General features: G+C 43.9%; 1 protein-coding gene and 1 non-coding gene across 10 annotated transcripts in view; both read left to right on the top strand.

Moving 5' to 3' along the window:
- ASTN2 (astrotactin 2) overlaps positions 1-20,534 on the top strand; it is an 800,822-nt gene that overhangs the window by 516,551 nt on the left and 263,737 nt on the right. For all 9 annotated transcript variants that reach the window (XM_032478291.1, XM_032478290.1, XM_032478299.1 and 6 more), the window contains one exon: positions 152-340. In XM_032478291.1, the coding sequence (XP_032334182.1) occupies positions 152-340 (189 nt within the window). The remainder of the gene's footprint in view (positions 1-151; positions 341-20,534) is intronic.
- On the top strand, positions 16,835-16,906 carry TRNAV-GAC. The gene has a single exon. It is a non-coding gene; the product is annotated as a tRNA-Val (tRNA).

Raw genomic sequence — 20,534 nt, 5'->3', positions numbered from 1 at the left:
CCTGTGCCCTAGATATATTCCAGCCAGAATAGCTGTTTCCATTCCTAAACTCTGACCTGTTTTGCAGGCAAAGGAGGCCTTGGTTTTAGGTCATCCCCAATGGGGGCATCCAGCGTGTGGAGCTAACTCTTGACTCTGTTTTATCGTGCAGCTGTGTGGAGGAGTACAAGCTGGCTCCCGATGGAAAATCCTGCCTCATGCTCTCAGATGTTTGCGAGGGCCCCAAGTGCCTCAAACCGGACTCCAAATTCAACGACACCCTCTTTGGAGAGATGCTGCATGGTTACAACAACCGGACCCAGCGTGTGAACCAAGGCCAAGTCTTCCAGATGACTTTTAGGTATGGGCAGACACCTGTACTTTACTGGTAGATTCACTGCCCCAAGATCTGGGAAGAGGGGAGGAAGCCATGGGCACTATGGGATAGAGGTCTGTTATACTGACCAGCATCTCCCCAAACTCACTAATGCCTGCCCATGAAGTGTTAGCAGTCAGCAAAGGTCATTCCTTGAAGTTCCTTCTCCATTGACCTAGCCCTTATTTATCCCACCCTCACATTTTCTAACTCTATCCATATATTTTAAATTCCATCTCAATCGTAAATCATCCTGTAAGTATAGTTAATGGAGTTTTTTAAAGTAATTAATCTTTCAGTCTATTAGGATTAAGTATCTTTTATAGTCTATTCAGGCAGTTCAAAAACAAAGATATTTAATGAAGTAGAAAGTAAAATTCTCATCACCCAGAGATACCCAGAATTAACATTTTCTTGAACATTTTTAAAATACTGTCCTCTCTCTCTCCCTCTCTATCTGTATATCAGTGTGCACACATATGCACACATACACACCAACTCTCAGTAAAGTTCTTTATAAATTGCTTTTTTTGCTACTCAGTATGTCAGAGACCTCTTTCCCTGCTAATAAATACAGAGGTACATGGGAAATTAAAAGATGAGACTGCTCTCATAGAATAAGCAGAACAGGGACTGGGTTGGCCAAATTATATGAAGATTAGACATGCAGTCTGATTGTTAAAATCTTCCTGGGAGAGTTAAAGGAACTGGGGCTCTTCTAGACAAGAGAGGCCTTGGGTGGGATTTATTCATGCTTCAAAATCTGAAAACTCTAAATAGTAGAGTAAGAAGAATTGTTCCATGTATAAGAAATGCTTGTCTTTTTAAAAAGAAAACTATACTTTTAGACAGTTTTACATAAAAATATAATTAGAGGTTATCACAAAGCAGGGTTCTGCCTACCATTTAAGGTCATGTCAACAAAGTCAGGACAGACAAGAAACATCACCAGCATAATCATCATCATCCTCATCCTGTCATCTAAGTAATAATAGTGATTGTTGTAGGAGTGGTAATAATGGCTACTGAATATTAAGAAATATTCTATGTCAAGCTCTTTACTACATATTTTAATAATATTAACAACAGTAATAGCCAGTAACATTAATTTGGCACATGCTGTGGGCATTCTAAGCACTTTCCATCCACTGATTTGTGTTACCCTCACAATGGCCCTGGGAAGCCGAGGCTGTTATCATCCCCATATACAGATGAGAAGTGGCAATGTTAAGTGACTTTCCCAAGTCCCCATTCTAGGAAATGAAAGAACCAGAATAATGTCATTTTAGCTTCATAATTAAAACCCTTTGAGACACCGTGGCCTCCACTTTACAGCTGAAAAGTCAACACCAGAGGAGTAAAGTTGCTTTCTCAAGGTCACTGTCTAGTGAGAGGGAGAGTGAGGATTCAGATGTATATCTGGCTAACTCCAAAGTCTTGCTCTAATCTTCTAATCCAGTGTACTTTATCACTTCCCGTTTTATAGAACTAGAATGAAAATGTGAATTCCCTGAAACTATTCATCTATGCAGATATCACATGCTTTTTGAGCACCTACTATATCCTATGTACCATGCTGGTTGCTTGGGAGACAATGGAAAATGAGATAAAAATGGCTTTAGACCCTGTGGTGTGTAGATATAGTGTGTGTGTGTGTGTGTGTGTGTGTGTGTGTGTAATTTTATGTACTTAATTTGTGGCAGGTTATTATGAAGTAAATATACAGTGTTCCAGGAAATCAATTAACAGTGGGATCTAGTTTAGTTGGATTACATCATATGGAGGTGGGGGTGCATCTGTTGGATTAGAAAGCAATAATAAGGCTCACAGTCCACCCTCCAGATGAAGTGTTATTTAACTGATACCTGGAAGATGAGTGGGAGTTAGGATTGGAAAATGTTTCAAGCAGAGACATGTGCTAAGAAGGAAAAGAACTTGGTCGGCTTCAGGAAATGAAACCTGGTGTGGCTGAAGCTGAGGAAGTAGGGGAGGGATGGTGGGAGGCAAAGCCAGAGCAATAAGCAGTGGCAGACCATGGAGGTCTTACAGGCCAAGTCTCTATTCTAATAGCAAAGGGGAGAGCTCCTAAATGGTTAAAAGAGGGGAATACATCATGATTCCATTGCATTTTTCAACACATGACCTCTCAGTAATTGTGTGGGAAGTAGATTGCAATGAGGGTGCAGTGGGAAACAGTGGAGTGGGGTCAATGTCTACTGTGGAAGCCACAAGAGAACGTTAGCGGCTTCAACCAGGATGATGGGGACAATATTGAGAAAGGAGATTCAGGGAGTTAGTTGAGAGTATTACAGACAAGGGCTGGGGAGCAGTTGCAGGCAAAGGGTGAGGTTAAGGGTAGATTCAAAGGTGATATAAGTGACAGGCAACCACGCGGCGATTTAATGGCAGAGTCAAGTCCTCCTATTCCCAGTAAAGTTCTTTCTACTATCCAGATGCTCCAGCTGAGGCCAAATGCTACTTTGCTAGAAAAACTCTGGGAGAAATTTAAGGACAATTTGACTGAACCGTTCAATTCTGAGACTGTATACAATCCTGATTTTCTATAGTGTTAATAGTCTATGAAACCCTCTGTTGACCGTTGTGATGGATAGAATAATGCTGCATGGAATCCAAAGGAAAAAATAAAGAAATTACCCTTTGTCTTCGAGAAAGGAATTTCCAAGTTTGCAAGATGACAGACACAATTGGAGGGGATAGAATGAAGATTTAATTTGTAAAACAGTGTTCCAGGGAATGCCAATGGTTTTCAAAGATTTCCCATGTGAAGATTTTGAAAGGCAGTAAAGGAATGATAAAGGGCTTCATAAAGGACAGGGCTTGTATGCTGGAGTTTGAAGTGATGGCAAGGAACAGTGCCTCTTGGGAGGGATAAGAGCTATAAAGGCATTTTACTGTCCAGGAAGGAGCATGCAGAAGCCCAGACATATTGATAAGCAGGGGGAGAGGAAGGGGCAGGAAAATAAAGCTCCAGATAGACTGTCTCCAAATCCTGGCCCCACCCATGACAAGCCCTACTTGTCTTACTAGTCCTTACTAGTCCTACTGCCTTATCTTTTAAAAGGATGTTTTATCGGATTCCAGTCACTGTGACATGGGCAGTTGCTTGTTTTATGTAGTTTGATTTCTCATAGCAACTATCAGAGTGGCTGGCATGTGATAAATGATCAAATGTGCTAGTTCCCATTCTCAAGTGTGAAGATTAGCTTGGTCTAAAACGAGGATACAAATCGGGAAGCAAGATGCTGATACTTGAAGGGGCTTCATGGAATCCCAAGATCTCATTTGCGTGTGGGGAAGGTACTTAGCTCAGGTCCCTAGGTAGGTCATTGGAGAGCTAGCATATAAACTCAGATCTCCTGATTGCCCAGTGTGCTGCCTTCCCACTACTAACAGACCGGCTCATAAGAGAGAGCTTGGCTCCTTGAAGGCTGACCCGGGAGTCTCCAGGCTGAGACAGAATTTTAGCCCCATCAGAAGTCCTTCTGCCTCAAACACTCTGGTTATTGTTCCCAGCCCTTCAATATTAGGTTGTCTCTGAATAGCTAGGGTCTGTCTGCCCTGATTTGCTCATGGAAGGGAGCATAATGGACAGAACACACTTTTCTCTTTTGACAACAGCCTCAAGATTTAGGGAACTCCCCAGTCTCCCATTATATTAGAGAAGGCCATTTCACTTAAGCTCTCTCATCCTTGGCTTTACATTCTTTGCAATTATTTCTATCCCCAGACCATGTCACCTCTTGGAGCCACATGCTAAGGCAGTTGACTTCCCACCATGGGAGGTGAGTAGCTTCTGATGAGTCTAAATTTATCTCTTTCAAGGCTCCCTTCCTGAGCCCCAGACAGGAAAGAGGCTGCAGCTCCTTTGTCCTTCAAATTCCAGAAGGCAAGCCTGTAAGTTTTTCAGCATCAAAGGCTGTTGTCATTTCTCGCCTCCTCCTCTTTCTCCCCTCCTCCTCCAAGTAATCTCCCGTCCAGCCCTCCAGAGTAGCCAGCAGGCACCCCACCAGCTGTCCTGCCATATGCCTCGTTTCCTGACAGCTGCCTGGCCTGGGATTTCAAACTTTACCAGCTAAGGAATCTCCTGTGTGACAGTCACAACTCTGCTTTGTACACCCCCAGCCCCTACCCACCTCCCCGCACCTGCATCTGCTGATGGAAGACAGGCCTGCCTCTCATGTCCTCTCTGGGATCTCTGAAAGAGCAGCCTGGATTGCTGCTTTACAAAAAGCCTCACATTTTAAGTCTCCAAATCAGAGACTTAACTAGACTTAAAGATTAACTAGTCCAGAACTAATCTCTTACATAGCTGGAGAAACTGAGGCCCAAGATGGATACTACTTGCCCAGTGCTCTCCATGGTTTGGGGCCCCTTTGAGACTGAAAATTTGAGTCATTGATTCACAAACCAGCGTTCTCCTGGTTTCTGGCTCTGTTAAAAAGGACATATGTAACTTCTTCATATCCCCACGTTAGCATGTGGTAAGAAGAGCCACCTGTTTCATCCCTGCTCTCAGCAGAGAGTGAGGACTCAGGTGCCTTGGGGGATGCCGAGTTCATGACAAAGGAAGGAATCTTAGGGAAAGGTCACTTCCATATGCATGATTCTGCAGGAACTTGATCCCATTCCTGGCTGCCTCCTCATGTTGCTGCATGTAGGCTGCAGCCTGTCTCTAGGAGATGAGCATGTGGAGGTTTTTAGGACCCTGACAAGTCCAGGAGTCATCCACTCTGGGTGAAGATGAAGCACAGTGCACACTGAGAGACTCACAGAGAGAGACAGCGATGGGGTGAGTGTGCTAAGGGGAGGCAGTCAGAGGGGCCGCGCAGAGGTGCGGGGCAGACAAGGATGGAGGAGATGTTAAGTGACAGAGTGGCGGGAGGGGTCGTCAAGCACAGAAAGGGTTAAAGGTATACCAAGTAGTAGCAAGGGCTCAAAGGATGAGGAGATAAAGAACCGGCAAAAGGTAAGTGAGTTGGGAAGGAGTGAAAGGTAGAAGGCTTGAGGGAGAGACCTAAAGTGATAGAGAAAGAAGGACATAGTTCACACTGAAGTTACAATATCATTTATTCCCAGGAGGGAATAAGGGTTGTTTTAAGAGGCTGGCTGGTGCCTGGAGAGAGCTCTGGATTAGGAATCAAGTTCGGATGGACTCATGAATGCACATAAAACTCTTGGTAAAATGCCAAATTCTGTGGAAATGTGAAGCATCAAAGATCTCACTTCCGAATTGCCCCCAAACTTAGTAAGGCATGTCAAGCTTTGCTGTTTCTAATCCCTTTTAGTGAACTGTGTTGGTCTTTACAACCCATGCAAGGTCACTATCAGAGTTCCCTTGCCTTAATTCTTGATCAGTGAGGGATTGGCAGAGACTGTTGGAGTGAGATACACTCATCAGAGGTTGGTGCTATTTGTTGTTTTGTTTGTTCATTTGGATTTTACTTCCCTCACTCTCCCATCCTTACCCATCCTACCTCATTCCTATAAGAAAGAAAGGCCAACGTCAGATATAGATTGCTGAGATTTAGATAAACATCCGTCAAGAACTGTTATTGAGCCTGGAGTCTCAGAAATTGCAGCGAGGAGAAGTTCCTTGGGAATAGGGGCTGAGCAAACACAGTGGTAGATTTCGCAAAAGCCTCATCAAAAAGAAGACGGTTCTGCCAGCCGCAGACATTTGCCTATAGGCCTTCAAGAATGACCTACAAAGGGTGTAAGGAGCTCGTGAAAGATTTACTAGAAAGGCACTTTCCAATCTGGCTTGCTTATCAGATGTGCATATTGTACAGCATAAGAGGACAGTTTGGGGTAAGATGTGGGATTCAGGATGAGACATCACCAACCCACGCTTGGTGAGACAGAAGGATTCTCTTTAAAGATTTGAGGAAAGCTGGCTTTCCTTTGTGGCAACCACTTGTTCCCCAGCTGAGGGTCCTGAGTCACATCTTATTAAGTGGCTCCAAAGCTAGGGTTTTTCTGCTGCTTTCCTGGGACATGGTTAATTGTCCATGCTGCTTCTGGATCTTTCCTTGCATTCTACCCTTTAATCATGTGTGTATTTCTTTATATGCCAGGTCCTATATTACATTACATACTGTGTGTTTTCTGACTTAATCTTCCCAAGACTGGCTGCAAAGTAGTCTTCAACAACTTCGTTTTACAAAAAAGGAAATGAATGTGTCAACCAGAATGCATTAAGCTGGGTCTTGATAACAAACAACTTCACAACCTCAGTGGCTTCACAGAAATGCATGTGTGCGCGCGCGTGTGTGAGTTGCTCGTATCACAGTGTTTCTGCTCGTTCTGGTACTTGGGAATCCTGGCTGACAGAAGCATCATCTTCATGTGCTTCCATGAATGCTATCGTAGTGGGAAAGGAACTTGGCTCTCATTACTTCCTCCTAGAGATGACATTCTGCTGGCATTCCATTGGTCAAATCAAGGCGCCTTCCAAGGGTTGAACTGAGACATGCAATCCTATTATGCGCAGAGAATTAGAGACCCAGAAATATGTGAGACACCAATACTGTTTACCACTCTGAGGCGCAGAGATGTTAGGCTGACTCACCTAACAGTCATGCAGCTAAAAACAGACAGCACGTGGGTCTGACAACAAAGCCCGTTTAGCTGTAGTGCCTCCCAGGCTTTCAGCGTGCTCCTACTTTGTATTAGCACCTCTGAGAGCTGTAATTAGATTTATTTTCTATACTTGTCAATTTTCTTCATTCAGTTCCCAAAGAATCATAGGCTTTATAGATGGAAGAACCTTGGAGAACAGTTTGTACAAACTCCTCCCTTTGTAGATGAGATGCCCGAGGCTCACAGTGCTTAAATGAATTACCTAAAATCATATGTAACTAGTAAGTGAACGAACCAGGCCTCCAAGCCCCAGTCTGTTGGGTTTCTCTGTATTCACGCGGAAAGCTTTAGAGACATAGGATCCAACTCCCGCGCTGTACAGACGGTAACACCAAGGCCAAGGTTCCATAAAGAATTAACAGCAGAGCCAGGCCTGGAAGCTGTTTTTCTATACTCTTAGGCCTAGGTGTTTTGTAATATGCCGTCATCTTATTGCAAAAAAAAAAAGCAAAGGAGGCAAGTAGTGGAGAAATTGTTAACTGAAAGTAGCATTAGCTTTTGATTTTTCAAGGCCATTCCCAAGCCCTTCTATGTAGTAATATTCCAGCTCTTGGCAAAATCTTCAACTAAACACCTGGAGACACAGCTGTAAGCTACCTTCTCTGGGAGATCAATGAAAAAATTTTGGAAGTGAACTGAGGAACAAAAGTTGGAGGCTGGATCACAGGAGTCAACGGGCAATTTTCCCTGAGGTCCTAACTCCTGGGTTGCCTGCAGAAGAATCTCCTTTCTCTGTCTCCATTTCCCCAGGGGTTCCTAGCATCATCCCCAGGAGTCTAGGCCAACATGTCAGGTCCTGGAATCAGAAGGCTGAGTTGCCAGTCCTGTCCTGCCACCTCCTGCTGTGTCACTCTAGGCTACTCTTCCCTTCTGATTTCTGTTGCCTCTTCTTAAGGAGAAGTTGAGGGCAGAGCTCAGACAAAGACTGAGGGCATCTGTCCCAGAATAGGGCACTCCTTTTACTCAACTGCCATGGCCAGAGGCTCCGTGACGCCTTTCCTCCTAACCTAATCATCAGAATCACCAAGAGCCGTGTCAAGACGTACTGACCATTTGCCCCAGTGAAGGGACGCAGGAAAGTGAATTTCCACTGTATTCCCAGGTGGTTTATGTTAGCCAGCAATTTGGGGATATGCTCACCTAATGTCTAGGATGCTGGACTTTGGAGTCCAAGTCCTACCTGGCTGCTTGTCAGCTGTCTGACCTTGAGCACATTAGCTCATCAAGCCTCATTTTCCTCGTCTCTAAATCAGATAATAATAACAAGACCCACTTCTTGGTGGTGGTGTTGTGATGATTAAACAAGATTGGCGCCTGTTCCATCCCTGTTCTCGGCAGACATGGAAGACCCAAGTGCTGCGGGGGGGCAGCTAAATCCGTAACTAAGGAGGAATCTTGGGCAAAGGCCATCCTTACCTGCATGATCCTACAGGAACTTGGTCCTGTTCTTGGCTGGGACCCAACACAAGGTGTCAGGGTGCCACCATGAGAAGTAAGAGGGTCCATACCCCACATCTGCCGTTTCCTAGTTGTGTGGCTTTGGACCATCCTCTAAGCCTCTATGAACCCAGTATGTTCAACTGTAAAGTGGGGCTTTTCCTCAAAATATCCTCGAGGAGCTGTGGTGAGGATTTAACAGTCTAATGAGCAAGAGTCGTAGCCACAGTAGGCTTCTGACGAACGTTGTTTTCTCTTCCTTCAGTTTCATTCCTTTACCCCAAGTTCCAGAAGCCATGTGGTGGATGAAGATGTTTTCTGTTGCATTCTCCCAAATTTCATCTCTGGACTAGAGTCATGATTATCCCGCCAACTTTCCCCAACCAACCCATGTTTTGATGAATACACTGCTTTGGTGAAATGCTGAGGGTAGAGACAGAAATGCCGCCCTTCATGCTCCGTGGGTCCGTTGAAGGTGGACCGCTCAGCCTGCGGTGTGGGATGGGCAGCAGTCAAGGTCGTCTCCTTGTGGGAGTATTTATCTCATCTTTGGAAAGCTGTAATCTCATTGAGAGGTTGTATCATTTGTTTCCTATAGGGTATTCCCCTTTGTTTCTATCTGGATGACCTACGGTGAAATATACCTAACTAGCAATGTGAAATTTTGATGCTCATGTGTGCTACATGGAATTTGATAATCTGGACCCAGATCCAGAAGTTCCAGAACTATGTTAATCTACCACCTCTGGGGTGATATTAAAAATATATAATGATCAGCGTAGAAGGATGTCCATCCAAATAGAATGAAGGTTCAGCAGTAGGTCCTCCTGGACCGCACATCAATCGGTCTTACTTACCTTCCCCCTTTCCTGATTTCTTTCCCCTCTTTTCAACTCATCACATCTCCTGATGCATTTCTCAATACCCTGAAGCATGACTGATATAGTAAAGCTATTTTTTCTTTTCTTTTAAGAGTCTGTTTCTGAGGGGCATAGGCAGATGTTTCTCCCATGACACAAGTGGACAGAGCAGGTTTCCTATGATACGTTTTACATGAGAAAACTGAAGCTCAGAAAGGTGAAGTGTGGCATCCAAGGTACAGTGTGTATATGGTCTGAAACCATATGATACTCACAGAGCAGAAAGCAAATAATAGCTCATCATCATCATCAGACAGGAAATCGCTACCTAAAGGTAGGAATGTTCCATGTGTCTGCTTACAGCCAGAACTCAATGCACATGAAATAAGCTAGTGCTTCTTAAACTCCAAGGTGCACACAGATCGCCAGGGGATCAAATACAGGCCCTGGTTCAGTGGGCTGTGGGTCAGGCCTGAGACTCTGCATTTCAAATGAACTCCTGGATCTGAGGACCAGCTTGAATAGCGAGATGTTAAACTGAACTTTCTGCTGGATGTGAGCCCAGGTTACAACTGAGAGGAGAAAGATGGCCGCCCTTCCATCTGCCTGTCTGAAAGCAGTCCCAAGGCCAGTGGCACTAGGGCGTCATGCAATCCCACAGGAGTCTCCTCGCAGAGTGACCAAGTGCAGAGACTGTTTGGGATTTACAGCAGCCAGGGGAGACAGTGCTGTTCTGCAGTTCAATAAGCCCCTAGTGCATAATGTACAGAATCTGTTCTCTGCATCCATTTGTCTGCTCTGCTCACTGATGGGTACAGGGACACTCTGAGCATCAGTGGTAAAGAGGGAGGCATGTATCTTGACTTCAGTGTCCTGAAGGCAAAGTTTGGTGCCCAGACCAGAGCTTCCTCTGCCTGTCCGCACTGCAATTCCAGCCATCATCCGATGCCATGGAAAATACTTGCCAGTGGAAAGCTGGGCTACAGTCTGCTTTAGGTGGAAGGCAGACTCCTGGCAAATTCATGAGAAATCCAGGTGGGAGGGGTCATTGGCCTGGATGAAGCTTTATCATTCTTAAGCGCTGAGACAAAAATCTTATACTGTCAACACTCATTAGTTTAATTGGGGACAGAAAGAAAGTAATAAAATTAAGACCTAGTGAAAGATGCCTTTTATTTATTTATCTTTGTGGGGAGCAGGGAATTTCAATCCATTTTTAAACAAGGCCTCTCTAATCTTTCTCCCTAATTATAGTAAGAGCAGAAAGAAAAATAGCTGCTTTATTTTTGAAAACACTTTATTCTCAGTGTTTACATCTCTAAATATCCCAAGGATGGTCATTTTATGAGGAAAACAGATTATACACAGCCTACTTTTAATGTTCTCCAACTAACCTAAAGATGTGTCTCTAGTCGGCAAAACGTGCTAAAAGCTACAGAAGTAACCATGTCCATTTTATATCTCTTCCCGGTTTTCTATCCACTGCCACCCCCGCCACTCCTTTTGATTTTGTTTTTAGTTTTCTGTCTTCAAAATCCCTGACTGTGTTGTTTTTCTCGGAGGGAGAAGCCTGTCAGAACCACTGAGCTATCTGAAGCAGAGACAATTTTTAAGGAACCGCAATTTCATTACACTCAAATGCAGGCAGTAACTCAGGCTGGTCTAAGCACTCATAAGGAAAAGTCTGTAGGGAACCTAAGGAGCAGATAAGGATAGACTGTAATTAGCACAGTAATTGTAATTAGCAGAGCAATTGTAATTAGCACAGTGATTGTTTGTTCATAATGGGTGCTTCCAAAGTGACTCCAGGCAGTTTGTTCTCTTAAGTATCTTCTGCCATTTCCCCGGTGATCTTGTTTACACTGCTAATGTACTAATATGCTTAGCCATCTCTTTTATAAATAAACACTGCAAAGGTACAAGGCAGCCCAGCCCCTGGCCAAGCATTATCGTCCTTAATTAATGGAGTCCACAGCACTGAACATTTACTATATTTGCATTATGCCAAGGCAGCGCCCCTACATTACTCTCTGAAGAATTCACACCTCAGAAGTCATTTGTTATTGTTCTGCTAATTACAAGAGGGAGTGGGATGGCACCACAGGACTGCACTTGAGGTCAGAGATCCCAGTCCTGGCTTTACCACTTACTCTCATTGGTTATGTAACAAGTTTTCATGTAGCACCTCTGATGTATTAAGCTTCGGGGATGAAAGATGGAGATAGACAAAGTCCCTACTCTTATGTAGATGGACCACTGGCCCAGCCTTGGTGTGGTAAGTGGCAAGGAAGACTTCCTGAATGAGATGCTGGCTGAAGCCTGGAGGATGTGATTACAGTTAGGTGGGAGAGTGCTTCAGCAGGTAAGAGCACGGACAGAGCATCGACAGTGAACATCAAAGTGGATCATGAAGACGGTGAGGGGGTGGGATTGTAGAGATAAACTATGGTTGGTGATGGATGGATTCAATCAGGTAGGGTTATTTAAGCACCACAGTAATGGGACCATTACTGGCTGTATGACTCTTCAACGTTTTCTAACCTTTGGGATCCCAGTGCGCTCATCACTAAATCAGGGAACATAATAATAGCAACCCCACAAGAGAATTATGATAGGGAGGGAGAGGTGGTGAGAAAAGTCAGGTTAAAATGCCCTGTAAAGTGTAAGGACATGTGCAAATGTTAGTGACATTTTCCTAACATGAATCTGAGCATCTATGAGATACTACTTACTCTGAAATCTTGTGCGGGAGTGTATATCCTGGCACATTTGAGATCATGTGAGATGCAAATTCACCAGCATTACTTTCTTTGTATTCCTTCCAGAGAAATGAAAAAGTAAGTCTATTCTAAGCTCACATTAATAAGCCTACGCATGTGTATCAAGAAAATTAATTTTTAGGGAAATATTTCCATTTCAGGGAGATGCCCTGAATGGAAATGTATTTAGTAACAATTCTAATGAAAGATATGATCATAGTTTATTAGATGTGAATTAATACAGAAAGCTCCAAGGGCAGTGGCTGGGGTTTTATGTAACATCACCACTGAATAATTACTATTAATGATAATCTAGTGAAACACCTCAAAGGTGGCTTTTAAGAGTCCAAAATGAGCATTTATTTTTATGTCTCATAAGATCCTCAGAGGAGCCCATTATGTTAGCAGTTAATTAGCAGGCACAAGCCAGGAGCCAATGATGCAGGCATTTGGATACTCCAGTACTGGTCCATTCAGTGCATCCCTGACCACTTTGAAAGAACTTTAACCCCTGTATCAGCCAGCCACCTCTCCATCCTCTCTGAGGGTCCGGGTGCTCTCTGCAACCTTGAAGCTATTTGGCTTGTTTGGGATGCTTTCTAGTGTAGGAGGAAATTAACAGGATAAAGGGATTGGTTTACCTTGCCGTCCCAGTCAGAGAACTGAAATTCCACCAAGGGATACCTTTCCAAGTTTCTATTAATTACCAAACTACTTCGAAGGAGTTAGTGAGGACCCAGTCACTGGAAACAGACAATCCCAGAAGCCACATAGGCATCTTGGTGCTGTATTTGCGAAGGAGGTAGAAACCTAGCTTGAAATTATACTAAACTGTAATTAAATTCTCCTTCAGCCTTGTGATTCAACCAGTAAATATACATTGAGTGCTTACTGCATGCCAGGTTCTGGAGATGCAAGCTGAACAAGACTCTTAGAGCTGAACATTGGTATAAAGAGGGAAAGAATACTCTTCTCTTTGGTATATCTAAGTCTTGTGTTTCTTAACTTTTCTCCTTTCTCAAGGACCTGGGAGCCATCTCTTTGAAATGGAATCATCAAGGAAGAAAGCAGAGAAATACATTTGCAAATTAAGGAATCACTGTGCTATGTGGAGCCTATCCCACTGGCCCACCTGCCCCTGAAGTCCTCCAGGACTTTTCCACTTCCATAACCTGACCTAAAAACCCTCCTGCCCTTTATTTCAATGGGAATGAGTTCAGACCTCTCTCCCCTATTGCAGTAATCTTGAATAAAGTCAGATATTCGGATTGCTTCAGTTTTTTACCTAATGTCCTTCCCCTGACCCCCCAATCCAGGAGCTTATCCAGTGCTCTGTCAGGGCAAAATTGCATTAGGCAATGTTAAACAGTCAAGGAAGACTTTATTCAAGGCTATTGCAATAGGGGAGGTCTGAACTCAATTCCATTGAAACAAAGGACAGAAGGGTTTTTAAGACCGGGTTATGGAAGTGGAAAAGTCCTGGAGGACTTCTGGAGAAGGTGGACCAATGGGATAGGCCCCACACAGCACAGTGATTCCTGAATTTGCAAATATATTTCTCTGCTTTCTTTTTTTGATGATTACATTCAAAGAGATGGCTCCCAGGTCCTTGAGAAAGACATTCTTGGGTTATAAAACTGGCAAGAGGCTTTTAAAAAGATTTACATGTTAAAGGGCAGAGAAGGAATTTACAGTGACAAGTTATTTAGAGGAAATGCTCTAAGAAAAGGGAGGTCAGGGACCTAGAGTCAGGAAGAAGCCTGCCTGAAGTTTGGTCAAGCTGAGCAAACTTGAAGCTGGCTTAGTCATTATCTTACCTTTAGTTGTTTGTCTCCTTCGGTGCCTCTTGGCTGTGACAGTTTAGTAGGTTTATTGTTTTAATTTATTTTTATAGGCATTAAATTTACAAAGTTCAAGAACGAAAATGGTATAAAAGACATCCAATGATACTCCCTTCCCTGTTTCTCTCTATTCTTTTCTCCTGCCTCCTTTCCACTTTGGTTAGTTTCGTAGGTATCTTTACCACATTTGCTTATATAAATTCAAGCAAATAAGATTGAATATAACTCTCAACCTTTATCTCACAAAAGGTTCATAAAGTATGTTGTTTTTCACCCCCCTTCCCCCACTCAGTTATATCTCTTAAAGATCTCTCCACAAACAGGAAATTTGTCAACAGAGACACAGAGAACATACTCATGTTGGGGTTTGGAATCTCATTGGAGAATGTAGGGGCCCCAGGGAGATGGGGAGACCTGGGTTTTGGAGATGAGTAGTTCCTCATCTTGGGCTCCTGGGCTTTACACAGGTGATGTCACTGTCCTCAGCCCAGTGGCTTCATATGTAAAATAAGCATCCTTGCATCCCATTGTGTTGTTGTGAGAAAACTAAGGGATATAAGGAAACTAGTCCCAGGAAAAGTAACAGAAGTGATAGTAGTAACAGTAGCAACAGTAACAACAATGACAAACGTGTACGGTTTTCACCCCCTACCAAGTACCACTGTATCTTCATTCAGTCAGAAATAATCACTATCTATTATGTACCACTCACAGAATACCACAGTGAGCAAAACTCATGAAAACCCTGCACTTGTGAGTTAAATTCTAGTGTGGGAGACAACCGATAAATATATACTATGTCAGGTGTGCACACTATGGAGGAAAGCAGGACAAGGGGGCTAGGGTGTGCCAGGCAGGGGGTTCTATTTAATACAAGCTGGACACGGAAGGCTTTGATAAAGTGACATCCATGCAAAGTTCTTACCAGGTGAGGCAAGGAGGAGCTTCCAGGCAGAAAGGGCGCAGCAAGTTCACAGGCCCTTTGCATGTTCCAAGAACAAAAAGGAGCCCAGAGGTAAATGGGACATAGTGACAGAGCAGCACGTGGTAGGAGAAAAGGCTATAAATGAGGAGATAATGGACATCAAGTGGGGCAGTGTGGTAGTTTGTATAGGGTCCTATGCGTCACACAGGTACAGTGCTTTGGATTTTACTCTGAGAAGAGAAAGAAGCCAGTGTGTGATGTGAACAGGAAAGGGCTATGAGATCGGTCATATTTTTAAAAGGCCACTTCATCTGGGGTGTGAAGAATGGAGCTTAGCAGGCAGGATGGATGCAGGAAAAGCAGTCCCAAGGCTTTAGCCCACCCAGGTGAAAGACAGCAGAGACTGGTTGCAGGTGTTGACATGGCGAGCGGTGGACAGGTTCTGGGTGTATTCTCAAGGCAGCACGCCAGAATTTACTGATGAGGGAGAGGAAGGGGGAGGCGGGGCTGGCTCCCTGCTTTTAGCTTGATCAGTTGGACAGATGGAAGTGCATTGACGGAGACAGGAAGGACCACGGTAGGAGCTGGCCCAAGGGAGGGATGTAGAAATAGAAATTTGGTTGTGACCATGTTAAAAAATGAGTTCGATTGTGGAAAATTCCAGTCATTTATAACAGTAGAAAATTGTGTGATAAAAACCCCAGGTCCTCATCACCCTGCTTCAGTAAGCATCATCTGGTTATGTATAATATCCATCCTCATGGAGATGTTAGGAAGCCATTTGGCCAGACAGTCTGGCAGAAGAGAGACCAGACTTGAAACACACATTTTGGGTTGTTTAGGCTATAGGTGGTCTACAAGAAACGAGGGGAGATGAGTCCACCAGGAAGGAGGTAGAGAAAGGGAGACCCCAAGTCCCCAGCCCAGGGGCTCCTGTGCTTGGAGGTCAGAGGGCGGAAGAGCCACCAGCACAGGAGGCTGGGGAGGAGCCCCAGTAACGGAAGAGGAGAGCCCGGGAAGTAGCGGCACCTGTTCAGTCCCACTCAGCTCTCACAGCAGTGTAATGCAGAGACATGATGCTAATTTTCTTAATGTCATCCAGCTTGTAAATGGTGGAGCCAGGACTGGGATGTAGGCAGTCTGGCTCCAAACCCATACTCAAATATCCATCTCCCTCCATCCCTTCTACCACACAGTCACACATTCCACCCCCTTCGTACCACTGTGCTAGGCTGAGGGACTTGAGGGTGGTGGCTGCAGGGGAGAGGAAGAATGTTATAAAAACAGCACGTTTAAAGTTAACTAATAATGCAGGACATTATGTGTGTGATCGACCACCAAATTACCTTAGTCAATAATTCAGTGCCACCTAATACTATTAATGATATAAAAATTGCTATTTACTGAGCGTGTATCTATGGGTCAGGCGCTGTGCAAAGTGCTTCCAATGCTGCATCGTCTTTAACCCTCACAGCAAGTTTGTGGAGATGGGCCGCTTGTAGCCATTCGGCATGTAAAGCCACTGAGGTTAACAAACAGACCTTATAAAGTGGTGGCTAGGGGTTTGCTCTGTTCCACTGATGGGTTTATGACCGCATTATTCAGAATGAAAGGGGGGAAGGTAGGGTAGCATAGGCTTTGGGGTCAAGTAGAAGTGAGTGAGTTTAAACCCTAACTCCCTGCAATGCGGTCTTAATCACTTAAACCGCCCAGCCGTAGTTCCCTTATCCGTGAAAATGCAATGAAACAGAAATCCTGCGTCTGCAGGAAATTACTGCTTTTCCTCCGTAATACTCGCAAACACTTAAGTTGAATTCATGTCTATGGGATTCTTTATTTCATGTCTGCTTTTCCTACTGAAATGAGATCCAGGACCATCTTTGACTCCTTGTCATGGTAAATCCCCAAGACCTAGCAAAGTGTGTCCGTGACTAAGGTCTGGACAAAAATGATAACTGTAACTTAGAAGTTGATTTTTGTTTTTAGAGTCTATGGGTGGGGGTATAGCTCAGTGGTAGAGTGCATGCCTGACATGCATAAGGTCCTGGGTTCAATCGCCAGCACCTCCATCAAAGATAAATAAATAAAACCTAATTACCCCCTCCAATTTTTTTTAAGTCTATGGATAACGTATATGAGATCTATACGTCAGAGTGACTTCTATGCCCACCCGAGACTGGAAATCTCCCCTAGTCATGGCAGTTTACACCCTGTGCTCCTTCATATTTCAGTTTCCCTCTGCAGAGCTGAGGTAGTAACATAGTTTAATGATGAGGCCGTGGCTTCGGACTCAGTTGAATGCAGTCTCTGCTTCTATTAGCTGGGTGCCCTTGGTCAAGTCACCTGACCTCTCTGAACTTCATTGTCCTCGTTTGTACAAGGTGATTATACTGACTACCTCATTGATCAGGTGACTAAATGGTATGTGATGCTTAAATCAACTGACCCATGATAGATGCTCAGTACAGGCTACTCATTTCCCCTTCTCACCCTCAAGGCAGAAACTATGTTTATTTTTATGCCCAGTGATGAAAATAAACAGGGCTTAATGCATAGAAGGTTGGAAGGCAGGAGGAAAGAAAAGGAGGGAAGGAAGGAAGGAAGGAATGAAGGAAGGAAGTCGGTCAGGAAAGGTCTGTAAGCTTGCCATTAGGACTAGTTTTTAAAAAGAAAGCATTTCATTCATTCATTGAACAGATATCCTGCACTTAATAAATTTTATCCACTGTACTACGTGATGGAGATACAAAGAGAGCCAGACGGTGGCCACATATGCCCATGTTTGTAGGGTGACCATACATTCCAGTCTGACTAGGACAATTCGAGTTTGTGCCTGATGTCCCAGGTTCCTGTCTACTTTAGCATTTAATCCAGACAAAAGTCACCTGGATTAGATGATACATGATATGGTCACTTTATCTACTGAACTCACAGATAACAAAAGAAAGGAAACACTTGCTTACTCAAGTGAAAGTTAACCAAGCGAGTTGTGCAGTGTGACATTTAGAAGTCAGGGTGCTCTTGGAGCAAACCTCTGGGACCCACATGGGGGTTTAGGAGTTCAGGCAGGTGCTCCTCGGGAAGCAATGTTTAAGATGAGATGTGAAGGGTGAGTAAGAGGTTACTAGGTGAAGGGAAAGAAGAGGACAGACTATGGTGACTTGCAGAGAACTGGCGCAGAGAGCATATTGCTCCAAATATAAAGACTAAAGGGAATTCAAGCTGGTGTTTAGAAAGTGGCAAGCATGCTGGGGTCTCTTTCCTGGTCTCCAATCACTTAGTAGGTCCCTAAAGGGGAGAGCACCTCTCTCATGGTCTTTGGTGTCCTGCCATGAGTGGCAATCACCAGAAAGATGGAAGAAGAATGGAAGTTTTAGAACATGAACTCCTGGGTTGGCCTAAAGGGACCTGTCGCAGAGATGCCAAAAAAAAGGCAGTGAGAAGAATGTGTGTCTCCCCAAAATTAGCTTTTCTGGAAAAGACAGAAGGGAAGCTTTTGTTCCGACAAAGTTATGTTAATATTGTCAAGTTGGTGCACTGGGTCGCTGAATGGGTACTTGGGGACTGTCACAATATTGATGGGGAGTTTGGCAAGTTAATTTTAAATCTGTCACTTCACTCTTCTACGACTTCTGCTCCTTAATAAAACTCTGCAATGATTGTGGGCTCAGCTGACAGCTGGAGAGTGATCTTTGAATCTGAAACTGGTGCGGAATGATTCTTTCTCCTCTCTCTGTCTCCTCCTCCTGCCCCCTCTTTTCTCCCTTCCCCACATCCTAGGTTGCCAACATGAAGTGAGAAACCCCTTCTCTTATAAAAGCAATCCCATTGTTGGGGGCAGCATGAGACCCTGGAAAGGTACAGGTTTTCCAGTTGAGCCCACTGAGGTTTCAGTGCTGATTCTGCCCCGACTGACTCGCTGTATGACCTCGTGGAAGCCACTTGAGGTATCTGGTCCTCTGGTTCCTCTGGCTGTTGTAACAGAAAATAATACATGTCAGAGCACCTGCTGCAGTTTACCACCTGCCAGGTTCCTTTTTTCCCTTCAACAGTATGCGGGACATGAGCTGCAGGTATCTGGCCCTGGACTCAAATGACAAGTGAGCCAGAAGCTACATCTCTAATAGGTCCAATGCTCAGATGGCATCAAGAAACCCATGGAGGAATGAAAAGGAAGGCGATGATTAAAAATGTGCAGCACTTTTGAGAGCCCCAATGAGTTTCTAATGAGCTTTTTGCTCAACAGACTAATAACAGTTCTAATAAAACCTACCCTGCTGAAGCCAAAACCTTCATTTTCTCCACACTCAAAAGACTCTTTTCTCTGCTGGGGCTCCTGAACCAATGCAAATTGCCAGGAAATTGTGCAAACACCCAAACGATATAGACCTGCAACATTCACTCCCTGGGTCTGTTTTCTATGGCTGGTGTCCAGTCTACTCTAAGACCATTCTACCCACTTACTCAAGTCCCCAGCTTTGATCTTGCCCCCTGCTTATACTTGAATTTGATTATTCCCTGTATTCAAGTCTATATTTTCTTTATCAGTGTTGACTTTGCTTTATTTTTCTGGCTATCACAGTCACTCCCTCTGCATCACCAGACTTCCAGGACCCAACTGGTTACACTGTCTGCTTGGGGGGCAGTCAGCTGACCTACTCCTCCCTCCTCCCTAAAAAGTACAATTCTGGGTAATGTGTGAATCCACTGTAGAGCATTTGACATTCATTCTGTAGGTATTAATTTAACAACTGTATTATGGCAAGCCCTATGCAAAGTCCTAGTATTTGCAGAAGTGAATAAAACAGCTCAGAGTCGTGGTGGGGGCAACATGAGTGAGGTCAACTAAGAGAAGATAATGGAAGAAACCTACAATGACAGCCATGCTTGTCCTGATTCCTGAGATTCCTCTGATGCTCTGACTAAGACTCACTCCTAAGCCCCTCTTCACTTATGATTTTTTCTCTCCTCCCCTTGAAGGAGAGACTATGTTCAGTTTGAAAGAAATGTATTGTTTCCACTTCCTCATTTTCCAATTGCTTCTTGCAACTTTCTAGTTTGATTTCTCCCACATCACTCCCCAGAAATGCTAGTCTAAACTAATGTCCTCGATGATGTTACCAGTGAACACTGCAGAGTGGTTAAGAGCCTGGGGAGTGGAATGAGAAATGCCTGGGCTCAGATCTCAACTGAGTCTCTGTACTAAGTAAATTTAGTTTCATCATGTTTTTAAAGGAAGGGAGCATTCAAATCAGTGAATGCATGCAAACTGCTGGGCATGTAGTAGACAGGCAGAAGTTGTTGTTTACTTTTCTTTTCAACCTCCTGCCTTCCTCTGCCTCCCTTGCATCACCCCAATCACACAGCACTTGCAATTAAATATGTTTGTTTCTTTGTCTTCTTGACTGGCTTATGGGTTTCTCACGTACAGAGGTCATATCTTCTGTGAATCAGTGGCTAAGGCAGAGCCTGACCGTGTGATCACCCAGTGAATTTTGTGGATGATCAAGAAATGAATGAATGAATAATAGAACGAATGTGAATGAAAAATGAAATGAATTACTCAGTGGATGGATATATACATGCATATATGTTCATATATGATTAATATATAGATGAATATATATGAGAATAAAAGCATGAATGAACGAACCTATGAGTGGATTTAGTGAAGTGATGAATGAATGAATGGTGATA

The sequence above is a fragment of the Camelus ferus genome, chromosome 4 (assembly GCF_009834535.1).
Source record: "Camelus ferus isolate YT-003-E chromosome 4, BCGSAC_Cfer_1.0, whole genome shotgun sequence".
Classification (NCBI taxonomy): domain Eukaryota; kingdom Metazoa; phylum Chordata; class Mammalia; order Artiodactyla; family Camelidae; genus Camelus; species Camelus ferus.
The sequence above is the reverse complement of the archived record's forward strand: the minus strand, read 5'-3'. Positions and strand labels throughout refer to the sequence as shown.